At 41.6% G+C, this 22311-nt stretch overlaps 1 protein-coding gene across 5 annotated transcripts; it reads right to left on the bottom strand.

Moving 5' to 3' along the window:
- Positions 1-4318: 4318 nt before the first annotated feature.
- On the bottom strand, positions 4319-10223 carry TMEM100 (transmembrane protein 100). 5 transcript variants are annotated; one of them, XR_011493774.1, is made up of 3 exons: positions 8781-9909; positions 6989-7086; positions 4319-5551 (listed from the first exon to the last, which is right to left on the bottom strand). XR_011493774.1 is itself a non-coding variant. In XM_044745697.2 (3 exons), exon 3 carries the CDS (start codon positions 5484-5486, stop codon positions 5082-5084), a length of 405 nt encoding a protein of 134 aa, XP_044601632.1. In that variant the 5' UTR covers positions 5487-5551; positions 7018-7086; positions 9893-10223; the 3' UTR covers positions 4319-5081. The 5 variants fall into 5 exon arrangements, 3 of the variants coding, with proteins under 3 accessions (XP_044601632.1, XP_014716561.1, XP_070339070.1); XR_011493775.1 differs by lacking the exon at positions 8781-9909 and adding an exon at positions 7210-7462; XM_044745697.2 differs by having other exon boundaries at positions 7018-7086; positions 9893-10223.
- Positions 10224-22311: the final 12088 nt, after the last annotated feature.

Here is a 22311-nt window from a genome sequence, read left to right as displayed (position 1 = left end):
TCTTTAGGGAGGTTTCAATCAAGCTGTCAGCTGGGGACACTGTTGTCAGATGATTCAGTGTGGGAGGATCCACTTGCAACTTCACTCGGTAGTTGCTAGCAGGTCTCGGCTCCTCTCTGGCTGTTGGCTGAGGCCCCAGTTTCTCACCACATGGGTCTCTCCATGGCTGACTGAGTGTCCTCACGGCACAGCAGATGGCTTCTCCCAGAGCAAGTGAGGAAAGAGAGAGAGAGAGAGGAACACAAAAGTGGAAGCCTCAGTGTCTTTACAACCTAATCTTAGAAGTGACGTACCATCACTTCTGCCATATTCTTTCGGTCAAACTAACCAACCTTGAGGTGATGTAGGAGGGGTTTGAACACCAGGAGGCAGTGATCACTGGGGGCCATCTGAGAGGCTGGCTACCACAGAGCTATTTTTAAAAGTTAGAAACTAGAAACTATCCAAATTCCTATCAACAGGAGAAAGGATAAATAAATTTGGATGTATTCATACCGTGGAATTCTATGCAGCCATGAGAACGAACCATTTGCCACTATATGCAACAGGGTAGCTGTACCGTATGGACATAATATTGCACAGAAGAAGCCGGGCACAGAGAGTACTCCCCTATGATTCCATTTATATAAAGTTAAGAAACAGCCAAAAATTCTCTACACGTTAGGGGGGAGAATGGTCCTTCCACCTTGAAAGATAGTGACTGGAAGTGGATCCAAGGGGGTCTTTTGGAGGCTGGCAATATTTGGTTTCTTAATCCGGGTTTTAGTTCCACAGGTTTGTTTGTGAAATCCGTTGAGCTGTACACTTTTCTCTATGTATATTATACTTCAAAAAGAGGTTTTTGAAAGTAGGTGTTAGAACACCTTTATTGTTTCCCTTTCCTAAAGAAATGTTCTAGAAATGACATCAGTTATGGCTGAGCATAAATCTGGTACAACTGTAATCTCCAGTCAGCGTATTGGTCCCTGCTCTAGGCCTCACTTGCTGTGCGACCTTGATTGAACAAATCATTTACCCTCTCTGAACTGTAATTTGCTCCTCTGCAGAGCTGGGTGGACACTTGCACTGCTAGCCTCAAAGTGTGGTGGACGATATCAGGTCACATCAGGTTCAGTGGAGTCCTGTTGTACACAAGATTAAGTACTAAATTCAGAGAGTCATGTCAAAATCAAGCAGAAACAAATTAGCCTTGAAAATTCCTTAGATAAGCCTTAAATCACTGGGATGCCCTTGGAAACTCAAAAGCCAGGCACCAGGAATTTAACTTATTTTATTTCTCTTTAGATGTCTGCCTTGGTCTTGCCTTCTGTGGGGCAGCCTAGGATAAGATTGGCTTGAATGGCAGTGGGAATACAAAAAGGATTTCTCATTCTCCTGAGCTCTTTTTTGGTGAGGGCACCTAACTGAATTTCCATATTAAATATAGTTTTACAATGACTCCAATGTATGTGAAAGCACTGAAAATTATAACAATATTAAAGAAATGTTAATTATGCTTCTTCTTTGGAACAGCTGCTATCCTCAGATTATTTTGGGTCTAGAAAGCCTTTGTGGATAATGTCAAGGTTAAATGAATGACTGATTGAAGCCATTTAACTAAAACAGGGGGCTGCTTGATGCTCAACAGCATGTTGGGACAATAAATAGAGAAAGATGCTGAAGTCAACATTGGATGTTATTATAAACAGCAATTTTGCAATTATGTAGTACTTTATAGTTTACAAAATCTAAGTCATCTCTTAAAAATTCACCTTATTTTAAAGAGGAAGCTTAACTTCCAAGGTCACTTGACTAGTTTAATAGGAGAGCTGGGATTCATAACCAGAACTTCCAAGTTCAAAACCTTAGTATTTCCCAAGAGACCAAGATCTCTCTCTCTCTCTCTCATTCTCTCAGGGGTGATGTGGTGCAGAGAGGCATGTTTGGGGATTGGTGACCTGGCTCTCCTGGGCTTATCCTCTGGCCTCAGCCCTCTGCACGATCCACTTGACCTTGACTGTCTTCTCTAGACAAGACTCCCAGATTAACCAAGATAGGGAGGTGGGAAGAACAGAGTTCCCTGAGGGGCCGTGGTTCTCGCCTTCGCAGAGACCTGCTGCACAGGGTGAGGTTAAAAGTTGTTCCTATGCATTCTGGGTTGTGTGGGGTTTAGGGAAAATCCTGCCGGGTGATATAGCTGGTTTCTGACACTCCAGGATGGGGCCAGGTTGTCTTTTTAATACATATATGCTTGCATCTTGCTTATGCATGCATGTAACATCTGCTTATCACTAAGTAATAAAACCAGCTGTAAAGACTAACCTTGCCCAAGAAAGATGAGATGAGATATGTTATGAGATACTGTAATATAACTCAAGTCTGGGTTTATTCTCCTCATGGGAGTTGGGATTCACAGGGCTTAGGGCTATTTCTGTGCCTTATAGCTTTGCAGGGTTGTATACCCTTTAACGTGACTGAAGGTTTCCTAGACAGGGCAAGGCCTTCCTGTACTTACTAGAAGAATCCAGAAATAGCCATCATGAAATGGCTCAGGGAGGAGGGTAGGCTGTGTTCAATGAAGAATCTCCTCTGACTCCTCACATTAGGGAGATATTGCTATCTCCAGATGTGATCCCATTTCAGTCACTACAGTTTAATCATTCCATAGTGTTTCTTTTGGGACTCAGGTAGCAGCATGAGGCCCCCTGGCGGCCTGAAATAATTCAGGAGTTTACTTTTCAAGCATTTCGAAGGGCAGGTGTGGCTGGAGAAATACAAGGGTAATAAACACTCTCCTAGACCTGGTGCTTACAGTAGAGACAGGGCGGGGTAGGATAACCTGTGTTGGAAGAATTGAGAACTAAAGTATGTTCTTTTAAGAGGTTAAAACAAATGGACTGCAATTCTGGATAAACCACTCTCTTTCTGAGTTTTCATTCTTTAGTTCATTTAGCAAACACTGATTAAGTACCTACTTGTGCAGGAAATTTTATTAGGCATCCCATGGGGGTTAAAAAAAGTAAGAAACATTATGCACTTCCAAGGAGATTTGGAAGAAGATAAAACATTTATGCCATCAACATGGTAGATGAAAGGTGCCAAGAAAGAATAAATAAGTAAATACTCTTGAAGGAGTAGTTACTTCCCAATAAAAGGGAAAGCTTCTAAGAGGAGGTCGCATTTAAGCTGGGGCTTTAATAATGAGAAGCAGGATTTGGATATTTTGAGCTGGAGAGGAAAAGGATGACGTTAGGAAGGAGGGAAAACAGAAGTTCGAACACACGTGGAGGCAGGAAATCTAATGTCTGGTCCGGGAATGGTGAATTGTCTGGTTTGGCTAACTCATGAGTTTGCGGGTTGGTGGGAGAGTGAAAGCTGGATACATCTGTTTGGATCAGGCCGTGGAGAACCTTGAACACTTGCCTAGGAAATTTCTTCATTAAGTAATGAGGAGCTTTTGAAGATGTCTGAGCAGAAAAGAGGCGTGCCAAAGCACAAGACTCCCTCCCATTGAAATAAACACAAGGCCACACATTTGCATTTCTTCCAGAAGAGTGTTGATCCCCATGTGTTTAAGGCAATTGTGGTGTGCTCTACCATAATCAACAACTCCAAACTTTCATCCTCTGACCATCAAAGGCCAGAGAAACTAGGCCATGAAGACATCTCTCCTCCACAAAACCACTTGAGCACCAGGGAGCAGTCAGCGCCAGAGGGCTCCGGCCATATTTAATTCAATTCCTTGATGGCATGCCTTTCACGGAAAGTGCTATGCTGTGCTTGTTTTGTTTTGCTTTGTTTTCCAAGGTTTAAGAAAGGCTTCATGTCTAACTATCTTCCCATTCTAGTTTAACCTGGTTTAAACAACATGGACCAGGGATATTTCTGGCTGAAGTTACAGGATGTAACTGTGTGTAGAATAGCTCAATATCCACAGAATTCAAGCAGTAATCTTATTTGCATTATATTGGGACTAACTCAGTTAAGCCCCCTGAGAATCGACACAATGCCTGGCATATGGCTGGTGCTCAAAAATATGTTAAGCAAATATTTAACAACTGATTCCATAAACATGTAACACACATTATAAAATTCCTGACCCCAGGCATTGCTATCCTACATGTAATGGCATAGAAATCTTTTAGAAAATAGGAAACATAATTAATATTATGTTTAAGAAGTCATGAAAGAAATGATGTGATAAAAAAATAAAACTCTTCTAGTTACGTTAGGAAGAAGTAACATGCCCGTTTGAGAGAAATACAATTGAGACGTAGTACATGAGGGAAGACGGGCCATTTGGAAATGCAATAAAAATAACTACAATAGAAACAAAGTCTTAAGAAGTTTCAGCAGCAATGAGTATTTATTATTTTTAATGAAATGTACATTAAACTTTTATATAAAAGTCATCAAAAGTGCTATATTGGGTTACTTTAATATTAATTTAACCCCCCCGTGTCATCTAGTAGCTACATCTTTTACCTTTTTTTTTTACTTCTGACACATCATTACAATCATCTAAAACTGTCCAATGTTAAAACATAAAAAATATTAGTTTACTCTTCAAGAAAAAGTACCACCAGTGATGAATTACTGAAAGTGAAAAAACAGATGCCACAGAACCAGCTTATTGGGAAAAAAAAATTATCACAGAATTTCATAGAAGTATGCAAAGTCCAAGGCCATTTAGACTCTTGGCAGAACATTTTTATGATACAGCATCTTAAAAGTGTGGGTTCTTTCGGAGGCAGGTCGGTGGTGTGCAGAACTGTCTGATTATTTTCTCAGCTACTTTTCAAGGTGAACCAAATGTTGCCTAAAGCTGCGCACCTCCCATGACCCCAAAAATGTTTAATGTAGAGAAAAAGCTGATTTTTCAGCCTTAAAAATAGCCCTTAGAGTTAAGTTTGTCATTGAAGAAGACTCAAGTTGTTCCCCACAAAAGAGAACTCCCTCTACCCGCCCATCGTCCATCCGCCCTCACTCCTCTAGCCCACTGTGATGCCAAGTCCATTCTCTCCCACCCGTTCTGGGTACACTGGCTCACACAGTGTGAGCAGGTTTTTCAGGCCACGTATCCCGTTTGGTCTCATTCAGTCCTAAGCAAACAAGCTTCTCTGATTTGCCACAAGAGCCGTCTGACTCTCCCTTCTCTTGGCTTTCTTGCTCCTCTGTCTCACCTTCCAGCACAAGGCGCTGGAGGCTAACAAAAAAAGTCCTGATGACAGAAGGACCAGGCCTAAGATGGAGATGATGGAGCCGTGGGAATTGAAGCTGTAAGCCACAGCAGTGACCACTATCCCAGCGATGAGGACCACCACGGCGAAGGGGATGATGCAGCGGTAACAGGAAAGCTCAGCACCCCCCGTAGCTGCTGTCAGCTGAATCTCACTGACCAGGGGGACCATGGTGACTATCACTTCACCGTTGGGGCTCTTCTCCATTGTCACTGGCTTGGGAGACTTTGGGGTTCCCAGGATCTCCTTTATTGGCTCTTCAGTCATTTTTACAGCAGCGTCTCCTAGCTGGTTTCACACACTAAACCTAGGGGGTCTCACCAGGGTGGAAGCTGTGGAAGAGAAGACAGGAGATGTCAGCTAAATGCATCAGAGTGAACTGGGGAAACACCATTGTGGTCTTTTCTGGGAGGCATGGATGCATGTGAAAATGAACTATAATTTTTTTCTCTAATTGTTTGCATTTCTAATTCTCTTTGCATTGGGCAAAAAGCAAGATAAGGCAGATAATCATAAAGAAAGGGAAGATATAAAAATCAGGAAGCACTTTACAGTGTTTAATATACCCTGGTGGTCTACAAATATTTTACAAGCCTTTCCGTCTTGTCTATTGCTTCTCTTTGCTCTAAACACACAGAAAACCCTCTATCCTAATCCAGAGACAGCCTCATTCAAGAGGAGAATCCATTATAAACAATACTTTGAACAGTTCGTTCCACAACTCATAGCAACTTAGACTCTGCCAATGTTTCCGGGCATAACATGCATTCTTTCCAAACTGTCACCCATTCGCTGCCCACCAAATCAATGTCAAGACCAGCAGCCAGCGTGCAAATGATGTCCTTCTACAGCAACTTGACAGTCAACAAGTCGTTATTGCGTAACTATTGAACAAAGCCTAACACGTATCCTGGGGCCACAGTAGGGGTGCAGTTCAGCAAAACTTCAGTGACGATAAAGCTAGAATTTGTGACCTAAAATGTGACACTATCCTCTGATCCATTTGAAAAAAGAAAAATAAAATTCAACAATTTTGTAGGATATAATTTTGTGCTTCTAACATTAAAGTTCAACTGTTAGAGTGATTAGCTTTTCATTCACAAATCTTCCTTTAAACTCAACAAAAGAATTTTGATATTATGTGTACTATAACACGCTTAAAAAACAAGCATGCTAGATTTTCAGTAAAGTTCCACAAGTTCGTTTAGCCCTTGTGTACAAAACTTGCTGCCATGCACTTTCTAAATATTTCGAACCTGAACATTTCAGGACAAAATCTGAGACTGTCAATCAAAAACATCTGCTTGAAATCCTGTCTATGAGAAATCAGTGGATACTCTTGTCTGCTTCTCAGATATGTTAAGTCACTCTCTTTTGTCCTCGAGAAGCCATCTAGCTGCTAAAGAGTTGAGTAGCTGAAGTTACTAAAAGCCATTCAAGGAAGACACTTGAGACTATTCAATGAGATTAATACTTGAAACATATTAAGCATCCACTGAAAACACATTCAACCCAAAATCAAACCTCACAGGTCCTTCCCTGCCCTGGGAGGTCCAAATATCCCTCCCTGTGTAATAAAGCTAAATATTAGAGCTGCCTGTTTGCATGTAATTTTGTCACCAAATTAAGCACTGCTGTCCAATGAGACCCTAAATCCTGGCTAGGCCAGTAAAAGGACATTTGAGATTACATCTGAAAGAAAAATCTTCACCCCAAAGCTGAGATTTAAGCTAACCTGAAAATGAAGGTCTGCCTCCCAAACTACTTACGCGTCCCTTGGAGAGAAGCAATCCATTACCAGGGAAACCACTCCGCTTGGGAGGGAAGAAACGCTTGAGCTTCTTCGGTCAACTTCTGGGAAAAGAGCCTGTAACAACACGTTTGTCAATAAAATGACAGGACAGGGCTCTCCCCTGGGGAAAAGAAAAGCTATAAAAATACTGTACTAGATGGTTGGTTTTAGATCCTGGAGCTCTTTCTTTCACCCTACCTCTGTTTCTAAATGACGCCTGTCTTTCCCTCTCTCTCTTTTTATTTCCTCCCCCTCCGGATTGCCCCTCCCTGCCATTTTTTTTTTTTTTTCCTCTCCGTTCTTTTCCTTGCCAGCAGATTCCGACTTTTGGCTTCCCCTAACTCTGCTCAGTGACATGATAAGTCAGAATCATTCTAGAGTCCCCAGAGACAGAAGCCAGCTTTGACTTTTATTTCTCTTGCAGCATGGACTCAGCATACTGCTTTGCATTACTCATTTTTTCCCCGGCCAACCTCCAGATCTTCCTCCCGCCCATGAGGCATTTTCATAAGAAAATCCCCGAGTCAGCGTTGCAGACCCAGCTGAGGGGACAGAGCCGAAGGGACAGACACGTTAGGGCAGCAGGAACAGCTGTGAAGTCATCGGGCAGCTGAATTCAGCCTCTCAGCCAGCAAAAATCCATGTTCCTAGGTTTCCCCAGGATTCTTTCTTTATACGTGTGTGTGTTGGCCATCTGAAGCTTAACACCCACCTCGTTTGATGTTAATTCATTTAGGAACCAGGATGGGAGGTACAAATATTGTGGTAAAGGGGGAAAACAAGTCATCTTGGTTTAAACACAATTACTTACTACTTGTGTTGGGAGGTAAGTTTGGCAATGCTGAAATTATCATCATCATCACCACTGTCATTTACAGAGCACCTACTACGGGGGCACGGCACATGCAATGTGCATGCATTAACATTAATTCTCACTACTTTATAAATGAGTTTATAAATAGTTTACAAATGTGGTTCAGAGAGGTTAAGTAACGTGACAAAAGTCACACAGAAAGAAAGAAACTCCTGTTTCGAACCCCAGTCTTCAATGGGCAAATAAATCACGTGGGGAGCTAGTTAAATGTCGATTCTGATTCAGCAGGTCAGTAACAAGGTCCTGGCTGATGTCAGTCTATTGCTCCTTGGCCCACTTTAATGAGCAAGGTATTTTAAACATTCAAACCTATATGGCTTGACACATTTCGCCCTCAAACAATAAAATTAAAAGTCTATTTCCCACCCCCTCCCCCCAAAGGGCCATATAGGTTTATACTTTCTTATAGACAAGCTATTTGAAAATTTAAAGCCCCAAATAGTCTTTTTGAGGCAAAAAGTGAGATAATACTGGGTGACTATTATAAGCTCACTCCTACACTTCTGTAGCTAAAAGTTATCCACCCTCTAGTTTTTAATCTATACAAATTTTAATAACTTCTTTTTAATTGATACAGTGAATCTACAAATCTAAATAAAATCGCGGAAGAGACTGGTCTTCCTTCTCTCTCTTGGGTCCTTAGATTTCTCTAAGTGCTGGCAGAGGGCCTGGGTGTCCTCAAGCATCTCGCCTCTGTTCTAAGACAGCTCACTCTTTCCAGCCTCCTCTAATAACAATACCTTAATGATTTTGTTGCAAATGCGGAGGGACCAGACGTCCTTTTTTCTAGAATGGAAGCCTGAGACAGTGCTTCTTCATTTTAAAAAATAAAGTTGAAAAGTCCCTGAGGCCTGGCTGAGTTGGGGGAGCCCAGCCCGCTGAGGTCCGTGTGTACCTGGAGAGCCTCGGCGGCCACCATCCTCACGCATAAAGGGACAGAGTCATCAGTCAGGAAGAATGCTGTCACTTGGCATTGAAAATAAGGGATACTTAGAACCAGGGCATTTCAGCCCTTGCCAACACCGCCCTGGGAAGATGCGGATGTTGAGGGCTACTGCCTACAGATATTGGAGGTTCTTGAGAAGCTCCTTCAAAGTGCAACGGTCCTCCCTCCTGCGAACTGTGGCCTTTGGCAGGCAATTCTTCTCTACTTCCTAGCACGGGCCGCTTTCTCCCCAAGTAGTCCAATAACTCCACTGAAACTCTGAATGTCGCTCCGTCCTGTTGAAGATTATTTTCCCCCATCACCAAAGTCAAAGGTACATGGATCGAACTTATTCCAGAGAGAAGCCAGAGGCGCCTATTCTCTCCAGCGAGAGCCCTGGGCTGCGTCTCTGAGGAGGGACAGAGAGCGCATCCGGGCGCCGGGAGCGTGCGTGGGCAGGTCTGTCATTATTTCTCCTCTGATAAAGCTTTCTCCAGGCTTCAGGTGTTGCGTGCACCCTAATTCTTCTTCAGAGGGTGTGCATCTGCCTACACACACGGATGCACAACTCCAGCCTCTGAGTAGACCACTGATGATTTGTGTTGGTAAATACAAAGAAGTAGAAAGATTTGGGATAAAGAAGAAATAGTATCCAAAGAATAGATACCTATCATTATACCCACCCACATACGCAGTTGTAACTGACTTTTACCTCTTCAAATTGAAATTCAAAGAGAATTCCTAGTGATCAACGCCCGGTGTCTTTGAATGGTTTTTCCTTCTTCCACTCTATGCCTATAAGATGTTAAATACCCCTGGGAATTCCTTCAGCGACACCTGCCCCCAAAGGCGAATCTCATCCTCGAGGCGACCTTCTTTCTGCAAGCCTTCTTTCTGAAGGGAGGGGAAATCTTTCTGATTCTTTTTAAAACACAGGGCTCCAGGAGATTCCTTTACGTTTCGAAAACTTTTCAGAAAGCTTCCAATGCACGAATTAAATCTATACCCCCTGTACCCACCCCTCCGAAGGCATTCAGCATTTCTCTCGCAGATCTTTCAAAAAGCAAAGCAAAGATTCTTACCTTTCCCAGCTAGAATCGGACTGAGACAGCTGCCAGCCCCGGCCAACGACGACCCAGAAAGGGGGATGCAAATCACCGCACTAGGGACCGTAAACAAAGTTCGCAACAAGGCTTAAACACAATTAAGGGACCGGAGAAAAACTGGTGAGAGAAAAATCCCTTAAAGGCGGCTGTATTTTGCTCTAGGTTTCCGTTGAAGAGAATGTAATCCACGTTTTTAAAAAGGGAACCAAGTTTGAAAAGAATGTCCTCCTTTGTGTTTCTCTCCTTACATCCTCATTCTGGCTTTCATTTTCAAGCTTTTCCCTAACCAAAGCCCCATCCTGATCCTATCCCTCTGTAATACTGTGAACCTGCAGAAAAGATTTTGTAATCCTTGTTCTAGACTTCTAGGTGGGTGTGGAGTTCGGAAAGTCTGTGGGGGTGGGGAGTAGGACGGTTAACTAATATCTTTCGCTGTAACATGCAAGTAAGAGGAGGAAAGGTTGAAAAGGATTAATGGTGAAATTGCATTTGGTGCTTTTGTGTGGACCCTCTCCTTAAAGTCAGAGGAGTGGTCTTATCAACGCTTTTCATCAGAGAATGGCAAGACACCATGGAAATGATGGTGGACTGGAAAATCACATCTCTGATGAACTGAGGCAACCTTTCACAAAAGGCATCATAAACAGCCAAGCCAGGAACACTTACTGTTCCAGAGACAATTCCCTCAAATTTGAAAAAACTCATTTGACTTAGAAACAAGACCAGAAACAAAGTTACTTAGGTGAGGGATACAGAAGCACAGGAAGGCAGGGAAGATGGTGAATGCTGCGACAAAGAGGAGATTTTGCCCATTTCCCTCCAATAGAAGCCAAGGGTTCAGGCTCTAGGTTGGAAAGGGGGGCATTTTGATTTCGCCATTGAGTATATGCTGTTGAAACCCTGGGAATTTCTCCTTTTGGAACAGATAAACTTTGCATTTGTGAAGAGGACCCCCTTGTGCATTCAGTTACTCACCCCTATTTACTTTGTCTGCTTTTGCTTGGTGTGGTTGAGCTGGCTAATTGCCAGCAGCCCTGAAGATGCCAGTTCCTCCCGGCCCTCCGTCCAATCACCACATGCCTTTGATCTTGGTCATCAACCCGTCTAATTGGATTCTGTGAGATTCAGGAAGCTGGCCAGTTTTTCTCCTGTCCAATGCTTCTTTTAAGGGTGTGTCTGCATTTATGTTCTGAAATCATGGACGATTTGGAAAGTGATCTGAGCTTGTGTGTTCATTTTGGATAACAGGTCATATTATTATTGCTCCTCTCCCCCCATTCCCAGGCACTTGTCTTTGAGGTCTAAGATCTGATGGTACCCAGAGGAACAATGAATATGCCTTAGATATAAATATATATTTTATTATTTTATGGTGGATTTCCAGGTACCAGAAACTCATAAAACCCATGTGAATATAGAAAGGAAAACATACATCTTCTAGATGCACATCCTGGTCACCATTCTCTCATTCAGTTTGTTCTGAGTAACTATGAAACATCACATAAACATAGGAAAACAGAGTCACTGAAATCAAATGACACAGTGGGACCTTAGGGAGGGCTGAGTAAATCATCTCTCACTTCAACAAGAGCTATTGTCACTCTGGCCTCAGATGAGAAGAATTGATTTTCTTATTTCAAAATTTGAACATATGCTGAAACTTCTGTGATCTTGATACATCCCCATGTATATTGCATAATTCTTTATGTTTATGTACATTATTCTTTGGAGGCCTAAGATGAGGAAACTCAAAGGTAGAGAGTTACAGTAAACTGGGCTGACATTTTCCCAAAACAGGTGCATACCACTCGGGTCAGCTTCCTCTAGCAGGCTATGCGTCATGTATCCAGGGCTTGTAGGAAGCCCAACATGCTTGCCTTTCTCCAGGAAAGGGAAGGGAAGGAAAGACAGTGACCTCACTCTTTGCCACTCCTCTTGATACCTAATAGTATGGGGCCCTCTATGCCTTTTTACAGAAGCAATCTCCTCCTAGCCTCTGGTGCAAAATGTTACTTGTCCTGTCCATAAATTGAGGTGCACGTGGTATGACCTTAATCAACTCCTAATCAGCACATAATTTCTGGGCTTCAACATCTATCTGGTGCTGGGGATTTGAAACCACCACACCATATGTAAAATTTTCTAAAAACCAACAATCTATGAGAGCCTGTAATGGTCAGCTAGCTTTTCTTCGTTCCATATTCCTAGAGAAAATACACCTTCTGACCTGATGAACCGTCTCCCCATCGTGTAATGCTAGTCTTCAAGTGACTTTCAAGGGATGGGCACATCTGTGTTGACCCTCCCCCAAATAAAGAAAAATAAACTTGAAACCATAGATTTTAAGCCCTTTGCTTGGGTAAGAGGAACATTGAGTTTATTTTCACAAGTAGTTTTCATCATCTCGATCTTTCAAAGAAAGAAATGGAAGAGCAGAGAAGAGCACTCTTCCCAGACTGAACTCCAGAGCAGTGACCCACGTGACATGCTCAGTTTGATGACGAAAGGAGTGCGTTAACCCTTATCAAGTGTCTCATACGTACTACCCATAACACAGACCCTATCTCAGGTATTTGCATTCTCATTCCACTGTTGAAGAAACAAACTCAGTGGGGTTAAGTCCTTGCCTGGGATCTTCTACTAGGGTAACAGGCAAAGCCAGGACTCAAATCCAGGTACCTCTTCTCCTATAACGTCTTATGAGGACTCTGTTGCTTATTATTATTTATTAGATTGTGTATACATTCCTAACTTTAGACTAAGTCTCATTTTCTTGGGTTCAGGATGACCTAATCTCACTAGGTTTAGTTTTGGAAAAGTGCTCTGCAAAAGGGTACCTAGCGCTTCTAGAATCATTAAACCATGTGTGTTGCCTCATACACATCTGGGTATTGAAACAGAGCTGTGTTACCAAGCACATTTGGGCGAGTTTGAGACACAAGCCTGGTCCCAGTGGAGTCTGTGGAAGATGCTATGGCAGTAGGGGCATTTCAGAAGTCGCCTAGGCTGTTCCTCTGCCTTCAGGAGCATTTAAGTTCCACTGGTATTTACTCTTCTCCTTTTGGGTGCCAGGAACTTATTCAATACTCTATCTGAGCAGATCCAAACCAGCAAACAAAGCAAGGTCTCTGCTCTCAGGGAGCTTACGGTCCAGGACAGGAAAGCCATGGGGTAATGTTTGTGCTTGAGGGAATAACAAACTGCTATGGGAGGCCCAAAGAAGACTAAATCAGCCTAGTCTAGGTGGGAGGGAAAGCGTCATGGCAGACAGGCATTTGACATCAAAAGCAGGAGGGAGAGAAGGGGATTCTGAGGGGGAATGTCTCTATTCAAACACAGCTCAGAAAAGTGCACGTCTTCTGCAGAGAGCTTTGAGCAGCCTGTGTGGCTGAATTTTAGAGAGCCTGGAGCAGGCAGAGAGCAGTCAAAATGAGAATGGAAATGGTTTATGGTGATACGATTGCCTCTAAGTCAAGTTTGGACCGTATTTTGAGAGCAATGCGGTTTTTGAGCAGGATGGTATAGTCAGCTCTGTGAGGTATCGAAAGTTCCCCGGCATTAGCGTGTTGGGATGCACTGCAGAAAGTCAAAAGGGGGATGGGGAAAGAATGACTGGGACACCAGTTAGGAGACCTGTGTGATTGTCCAGTGAGAGGTGCTGGGGGCCTGATATTGGGAAATGCATGCAGGTGGGAAGTCCCTACAATGGGCAGAATCAGCAAAACTTGGCAGTGGATTTCATGTGAATTTGGTTACCAAGGGAGAGAGATTTGTAAGATTTTAAAGCCTAAATAATTAATAGCTTGGTACTACTGTCAGCAGAAATACAGGGCCAGGACAAAGAGCAGCTATGGAGTGGAGGTTATGCACTTAATTTTGTTAGCATAGCTGTGCAAAGCTATCCACTTCTCCAGTGGAGAGGCAAATGCTAGAGAAAGTGGCAGCACTGCCTGCCTACTAATTCGTGAAGCATTGTCTGAGTTGCCAAATAATGTTGTCATGGGCTCACAGATGAGTTTTCCACTAAAATTATGAATATATAGAAACATATACATCCACTTGCTGACCCATATATACGTTTTACACACGATTTGAGATTGCTAACTTTTTTCACAGAACAAAAAAATAAATATTTCGAGAATTCCAATTTGAGTCTTTAACTGTACTGACTATATTCAAAGACTATATTGATTCGATTTTAAAGTTCAATTTTAAACTCCTTGAAAATGAGAACATAACTATGCAATTCTTTTTGTACACTGTCTTTCATGAAAAAAACACCCCATAGACATTTTCTGGAAATGAAAATGTTTTCTCTTCCACAGATCACTACTCAAAGGTACTACTTACATAGATGAGTACATATAGAAAGTTCCAATCTCCCCACTTCATGTGTGGAGAACAGGTTTTGTCTTACCAAGAACTAATTTATGTTCCCCCGTAAGTCAATGCTTAAAAAAAATATCAGTCCAAGTCCACTATGGGTTTCTTTAGAATTGTCATGTTTTGGGATTCATGCCATATAAGCAAGTGGTTTTATTGGGCTTTACCAAGATCGTGTTGACTGGAAGATCTCCCTTAAGCTCCTGAAGTATCAGTGTGGTACCAGCAACTGTGCATACTCAGAAAGCCTTTGCCAAATAAATAAAGGTATGGCTCTATATTGAAATCAGATATAAAGTTGAAAACTCAGATCATTATTCAAATGGATTATTTCCAAGTGTCCAGATATTTAGTGGCATTATTATTAGCATTTTTTCAGTATTCTCTGGATGGTAGGTATCATATGGATCCAGCCACAGGCACCATTAATAATAAACATAAATATTTATTGAGCATTTCCTTTATGTCATACACCTTTTATTCATTTATTATTTCTTTCAATATTCACAAATAATCCAAGAGGTTGGTGCCAGATGAAGATTAACTGATGAAGAGGTTAGGGGACTTGCCTTGGAAAGTCACCATTTGGAAAATGGTGGAGCCCAGGACTAGAACCAAAAGCTGTTTGACTCTAAAGTTCACCCTCCTGATCCCTGTGTAATATTGTTTCTGTGTTCAGATGATGTGCACACTTTCTGTTGCTCATAAAGAGTCTATGCTCCCTCCAAAATAAACTCTTGCATTTTGAAATGACTGTTTTGCCAGAAAAAACATGCAATCACCTTCCCACAGAACCTCTGTAGTGGTCCACTGATGGAGACTAGGACCAGCTCAAGAAACTGGACACATTTTTATCCACTTAAAAAGTCTTTGATGTCCATGACGTGGGCGGGGATTGGGAAACCAATGATTTGCCCAGCCGAACTGAGTTCAAAATAGAACTATTTATCTTGTGAACGTATCTTACGGAACAATGCAGAGAAAAAGCTCTCTTGCTTTCTTTCTTTAGATAAAATGTTTAAAGTCTTGCTTCACAAGGAGATCTACCTTGCTGTCTCCTTCTTGTTTACTTAAATAAACTATACAGGAAGCAGGCATTATTGTCTTTGTAAGAGCAATTGTAAAACTTGGCGAAGCTAATGATCCCAAGACAGTGCATGGCCAAGGAACGAGAACACGATGTTCCATCAGCGCACACTGAGGGGCATCAGGCCCACTTTGAACTTCAACTGGCTGCTTGCACCTGGTCACTAAATCTGCCATCAATAACTTTGGATGATTTTCAATTTGATGGGCTCAGTAGTCTCAGGGGAACCTCTCTCCCCTGACTTATTTCTTGCTATTTATTTTCGAAGTTAAACTTAGTTTGGAAAACTCTCTTTACAGTGCTGATACGACTTGATCTTTTTTTTTCTGGGATCACAGGGTAAGGTTTTGGATCGCTTCCACAACAAAATTAACATTTCTGATTCTCCACTCTGGTTGTGCAATGAAAACAGCCATGAACTGAAAGTCAGGAAACTTGGGTTTGAATCTTCTTTCCTCTGTATGGCCTTGGGCACAAGCAATCCACCCTCTCAGAGACCCATCCATCAGATCTCAGGGGCCTGTCTGTAGGTCCTTTACTATTCTTTCCTTATATTCTATTTTTAAAAATCCTATTTGTGCTCATAGTGTCAGAGAACTTAGACAACTTGGGGAAATAGCTAACACTACTACCCAAGCTAGCGGGACAGCTGTAGGAAGACTCTTTTTTTAAAAAAATTATTCCCTGGTGCAGCATCTGTCAGTAAAGCCATTGACCTCTCACTGTGGACATTCATCTATTTCCCTGTGAAGGGAGTCACAGGTGTCTGGCTCAGAGACTGACTACACGCAAAGGTTTTCTTCAGTTCTCATCAGAAATTCTACGTTTGCAATGTTTGCACAAGAATTTCCACCTTGCTGATCCAAAGCCAATGCAATAAGGAGTGTGGCTGTCGGAGGAGATCAATAATACAACATATAGTACGTTGAATTTGGAAGTCAAGCAGCAGGGGCCAGAATTCCCACTTGTGGAGCCTTACTCTGCTGTGACTGACATGACATGACGCAAGCCGGAGACCTCAGTTCACAGTTTTATGTGACAGGACACAGGAGCAGCCAACTTTAGGGCAGACTGATAGGAAAGCCCAGGGGTGAGTCTCTCTGGGAACAGGAAGCAGGTACCGCTGTACCAACAAGACTTTTGGATAGAGAATTTTGACAGGTTTTGTAGAAGTAGTTGGGCTCCCCAGAGGCTGCCGAGAGGGTGTGCTCTTGTCACACGGAACGTGCATTTCCTTAGTGCTTCTCTGCTCCCAGGCCACAGAATGGAGAAAGGAACAGCTATGCTGCTGTGTGACCTGCAGTAACACAATGGATTCCTTTATCAGCACCCGGTTCTGATTCTCACGTCATGGATTAGAGCAGAGAAGTGATTAAGAATATATATATTCCTCTCTGTCAAAAATTCCTTTTTACTTTTTCTTTGGTGGGATCACAATCTTCCCACTGTCAAACAGAGTCTGTGCACCAGTGAGGATTTGCACTACCTGCATCAGAATTGCACAGGGGGCTTGTAGACAACACAGGTTTCTGGGGTCCACTCCAGACCTACTGCATTACAGCATCAAGATATTTGGTGTGTGAGTGTGTGCGTGTGTGCGTGTGTTGGAAGATCAGGAATCTGTGTTTTTCTAATCTGCATCCCAAATGAAGATTGTGATCTTCTGCTCAATACTAATATAGCAAGCTATCAAGTATGGAAGCCTAGCCATACCACTCTTCTGATTAAAACCCATCAATGGTTCCCCTTTATTGAAGGTCTGGAACCTCAGCATGACACACAAGTCCCCCAAGAGTGGCCTCTCCCTTCCTCTCCAGCCTCAGCTCCAGCTTAGATCAAATTACAAGTTACAAACACAACATACTATTTCATGTTCCTCATGCCTTGTTGGTTCCTACTCTTGGATATCCAAGATGACGTCTATTCATCTTTCCTGACTACCTGGAGCATCGCTACTTCCCTGATAAGTCCTCCTCCATCTTCAGACCTTCAGGCTTGAGTTCCCTTCTGCTGAGCCCCATACTGCTCTGTGCCAGGGTTTCTTAACCTGGGTACTTTTGACATTATGGGCTGGATGATTCTTTTTCTTTCATTGAGATATAATTGGCATACAATATTATATTAGTTTCAGGTGTACAACATAATGATTCGATATTTGTATATATTGTGAAAAGAACACCACGATAAGTTTAGTTAACATCCATCACCATACATAGTTACAAAATTCTTTTTCTTGGGATAAGAACTTTGAAGATCTACTGTCTTAGCAACTTTCAAATATACAACACAGTACTACTAACTATAGTCACCACGCTGTGCATTACATCCCCAGGATTTATTTATTTTATAACTAAAAGTTTGTACCTTTTGACCCCCTTCACCCATTTCGCCCACCTCCTACCCCCAGCCTCTGGCAACCACTAATCTGTTCATCTGTTCTCTGTATCTATGAATTCCTCTTCTTTTCTTTTTAGATTCCACATATAAGTAAGATCATGTGATATTTATTTGTCTCTTTGACTTATTTCACTTAGCCTAATGTCCTCAAGGACCATCCATGGTGTTGCAAGTGGCAGAACTGCCTTCCTTTTTTATGGCTGAATAATATTCCACCGATATGAAATTTCTTTGCTGTGGGGAGCTGGCCCATTCATTGAAGGATGTTTAGCAGCATCCCTGACCTCGAGTCACTAGATGTCAGTAGCAACTCCCCAGTTATAAGGACCAAAAGTGTTTTCAGACATTGCCAAACGTCCCCTGGGGGCAGAATTATACCCAGTTGAGACCACTCCTCTATGCTCACATATATCATAGCCCTCACCAAGTAATGTAGAAATTAGCTGTTGCTTGTTTATCTCCTCTAAGATTCTGAGAGTTTCTCAAGACTAGGGGCATACAAAATTTATCCTCGTGTCCTCTGTGTTAAAGCATAGCAGCCAGTGCATAGTAGGCGTATAATTCACATTTCCTTAACAAAACTTTATTGAAGCACTACATGTCAGAAGACCTAAATTTTAGCTTATCTCAGTTGGCCCTGCTGCTTAAAATGTTGTGACTGTGGACAAATCAGGTAGCATCTCTGTGCCTCAGTTTCCCTTATTTGGAAGATGGGGATAATAACACCTGACTCCTTCAGGTTGTTTCATGGATGGAACGAGAGTGGGTACGTGAAAGCAAAAAGAGCAGAAAGAAGCCTGTTTAAGGCAACACGTCCTAGGGGAAGCTGCTGTCATTGCTTGCCTTCTCTGGGCACAAAGTCTGAACAGCACTGAAAGGTTAGGTCTACTCAAAACAACATAATCCTCTATAACAACACTGAGAGGAGTTCTTTAATGCAGAACATTATAAACACAAGAAACTTTGTTGAAATGATTGTACCTGCAACATGGAATGAGATCGACACAATTACTCACAGTTGTCTTAAGCATAATGCTGTCCAACACACTATGGATACCCTAAAGGAAAAAGGCTCTACTCCCCAATCTCAGTTATGCCTCCAGGGGCCTGATAAAGACTAGCCGGGCCTAAGGAGTCTTCTCCGCTCTAGGCCTGTCTAATGTTCTGGGGCCCCGAGGGGCTGCCAATCCCATTCTTTGGACCCTACTCTGTTCTGGTTCATTTCTGCTCTGCGCTGGGCTGGCTGCTTTCTCATTTCCTGACCTTTAATATCAGTGGTAGGAAATAAGCAGGTTTTGTATCTGCAACTGCTCAGAATTCGTCATGAATCCACTCTTTGTAAAGAAGAATTTCTCCTCTAATACGCCCTATGGAATGCCTCCCCAGCTATTTATTACCTTCAAGAAGGATTTCTGTCTCTCTCTCTTCCTCTCTCTGTTTACCTACTTTATGACTTCCTTTGACACTCTGGGCATTCCAACACTGCTGCCTCTGCGTTCCCCCAGCACTGTGGCGGGCTGGGCTGTACGTCTCCCTCCCTCCTCTGAGCAGAATGAATTAGTTTCCAGATTGAGTTCAGCTGAGAAGGACCCCTGTTGCATGGAAATGTGGACTCTCACACTCCATGTGTGCCACCATCAGCTCCCCTCCAGCTGCAGCTGGCCAGAGCTTTCTCGTTAACCATTTCATGCCCGGAACATGTAGACGGCAAAAGCACTTACAAATTGTAAAATTCTATACAAAGGAGTGAAAAAGTCCTGGATACATATACTTTTAATGCTGCAAAAAGGTTTGCAAACCATTGATCTAGTCTTGCTCTTTCATTTTAAACTTGAGAATATTGAAGCCTGAACAGGCTGTCGCTCACTCACTACCATTTTTTTTTTGCAGTTTCTGACCATCTCAAAAAGCCAGTCTGAATCATTCTTTACATTTTTAATGCATCACAGCTGAGCTCTATTTCCCAACTTGTCCTATACTTCGTGATCCTCTCTTGAAGCTTAAAATAATAATTTCCTTTCAATACGGTGTTTGGGAATGTCTCATCTGAAAGAGGTGACAGATGTTTTAAAATAGAGTTCTATGTATCTATTTTTTACTGTTGCATGTAGTTTACAGTGATCAACAGAGTTTTATGTTTTTTACCCCCGAGACAATTTTTTTCATGCAAATTGAAAATATTCTGTCCCATAATTTTTTTTTTTACAATTTCTTTTAAAAACTTCTCAGGCAGATTACCAGGGTTGGTTTGTAAAAAAAGACTGCTGTTTGAGAAAATTTGCGCCACTCATTAGCCACTAACACTTTTCTATTTGAGAATTTTGGAGAACCTGCAATATGGACGCACCTGTTGACTACACTAGTCTCCCTGAAGAGCTCATCGAGGGCTTTACTGCAAAGTGCTTGGCAGCCTGCTGCAGTCTGAGAGTCTTAGACTGCTCATTGCTCATCAGAAACAGTATTTCCTTGGGGCCTCAGATCAGTAAGAGAGTAAAATGGGTGGTGGGAGACTGACATAGGATTTCAAATCTTTGTTTTGCTAAATGATTATTTAAAAAAAAAAAGACCACCATCATCCACAGCCAGGACTGTTTCTTAAAAGAGAGAGTACTTTAGGATAAAAACAAAAAAACAGGATATAATCTCACCACATTGCTTTTTTTTAACATTTGAGCGCATGACTCCAAATTTTGGAAACCACCAAATCTAGATTAATTAATCCAGGAACTAGAGATGTGAATTACAATGTCAAGTCCTGTAAAAAAAAATAAATAAAATAAAAGGACGACCCAAATTCTTTGATTTGTATTGGTATTAACCATTGCTCATATCGTGTGGCTTTTTAGTGTAGCCAAGGTATTATTTCTGTCTGAAGATTTCTAGATTATTAGAGAAACAAAGTTGTGAAATCAGTGTGCCCAGACCACAGGCCCAGAGGATAGAATCTCTCACTTCTCCACACTCTGTAAAACACTTAGCCTATTTCTTCATCTTTAAAAGAAGGATATAGTTCACAAGCTGTTGTATGAAATGAAATAATAAGTCTGAAAGCGTTTAATAAACTAGAAAGTGGTCTGTAGCTGTGAGATTGTGTCAGTATCTCTAAACTTTGTGGACTTTTCTTCAACCAAATCCTTATCAAGGCTGTGTTAATCTGTCTACAATGTCTGATGAAACGTAAGAGATTATAGTATATAAAGTGTATGTCAGTGCCTGGCATAAAATAGGCACTCGATTGTTTTTAATTCCCTTTACCCACTGAAAGTACGTTTTGACTCTCCAGATAACGTAAGGCCAAGCATTTTGCAACGTAAGTGATGGCCCACTACAATTATCATCTATGACCTTTTTGAAATTTTCTTGGATAAATGAGTGAAAAGGAAATCAAAATAACCCTTATGTTGTGAAACCGTTCAACCCAGCCACGCACGGACTTTTTCACCTCACCTCCTCCGAGTGCTCCCCTGCGCCCTCTGCCGACCACAAGTTTGTATTGAATTAGCAAAAGATCACAGTTTTCCCTAGCCTGTGACTGAAAGTTATAACCCACAAATTACTACCTTAAAGAATCATGTCATCTTCTTTTTTTCTTTTTAATGACACCATGAAAACCTAGTCATAATATAAAAATGAGATATGGATAAATATAAGTAGGAATAAAAATCAAATGTTAACTCCACTTTCAATAGAACTGTCAACATTTTGCTGTATCTTCATTCTATTTTCGCTACATAACATATATGTTTTGTTCTTACAAAAATAGGATCATGCTGCATATAATTTTTGCAAACTTGCTTTTAGCACTATTCATATATGGCAAACAAGTTCCCATGTCAATAAACCACTAGAAATAGCTACATTGTGTTCCACTGCAAGGATGTCCCATAATACATTTATATATTTATACAGTGTACATTTGGTCTGCTTTCAGTTTTTCTCATTGCTTTTTTTAAAAAATTTTCATCTTATGTCCCATATTCTCCCTGAAGATATGTCAGAAACTAGCACCAACATTGATGACACTCTGGAATTAATATTGGGGGCTAGAAATGATACACCAGTTGTTGAGATCTCAAAATACTCTGTTGTCAAATATTTCTGCTGCTCCTTTCCATTCCCTTTGCTACTAAATCGCATTAAAATATGTTTATCATAGGGAAAGAGAGAGCAGTTTAAAAGCATTTGAAATCTTTTTCTAGGTAAGATTCAAGAAGGTATTTCACCTCCAAAATGAGAGTTGACAGTCATGAAGAAGGAAAAATCTGAGATCTCAAAAGACTGGGTGAAAATTAGAAATACACTTGCCATGTTCGACTCCCAATGAAGGAATGAATGTCCTATATTATACTGAAAAAATCCCATTAGTGAAGCTGAGGATAAACTTGAGAGTTTTCTCACGACTCGAGGGAATATAATAAATAATTGAAAATAATGAGAGAAAAAGATAAGAAATAAGGAGTCCGAAAGATGTAGTCTATGCAAAGTAGGAATTCCAGAGCAGGAAACAGAAGCAAGAGAAGACAAGCAA

Source organism: Equus asinus, chromosome 13, assembly GCF_041296235.1.
Source record: "Equus asinus isolate D_3611 breed Donkey chromosome 13, EquAss-T2T_v2, whole genome shotgun sequence".
Lineage (NCBI taxonomy): Eukaryota > Metazoa > Chordata > Mammalia > Perissodactyla > Equidae > Equus > Equus asinus.
Note: the sequence above shows the minus strand (reverse complement) of the source record. Positions and strands in the feature narration are given on the sequence as shown.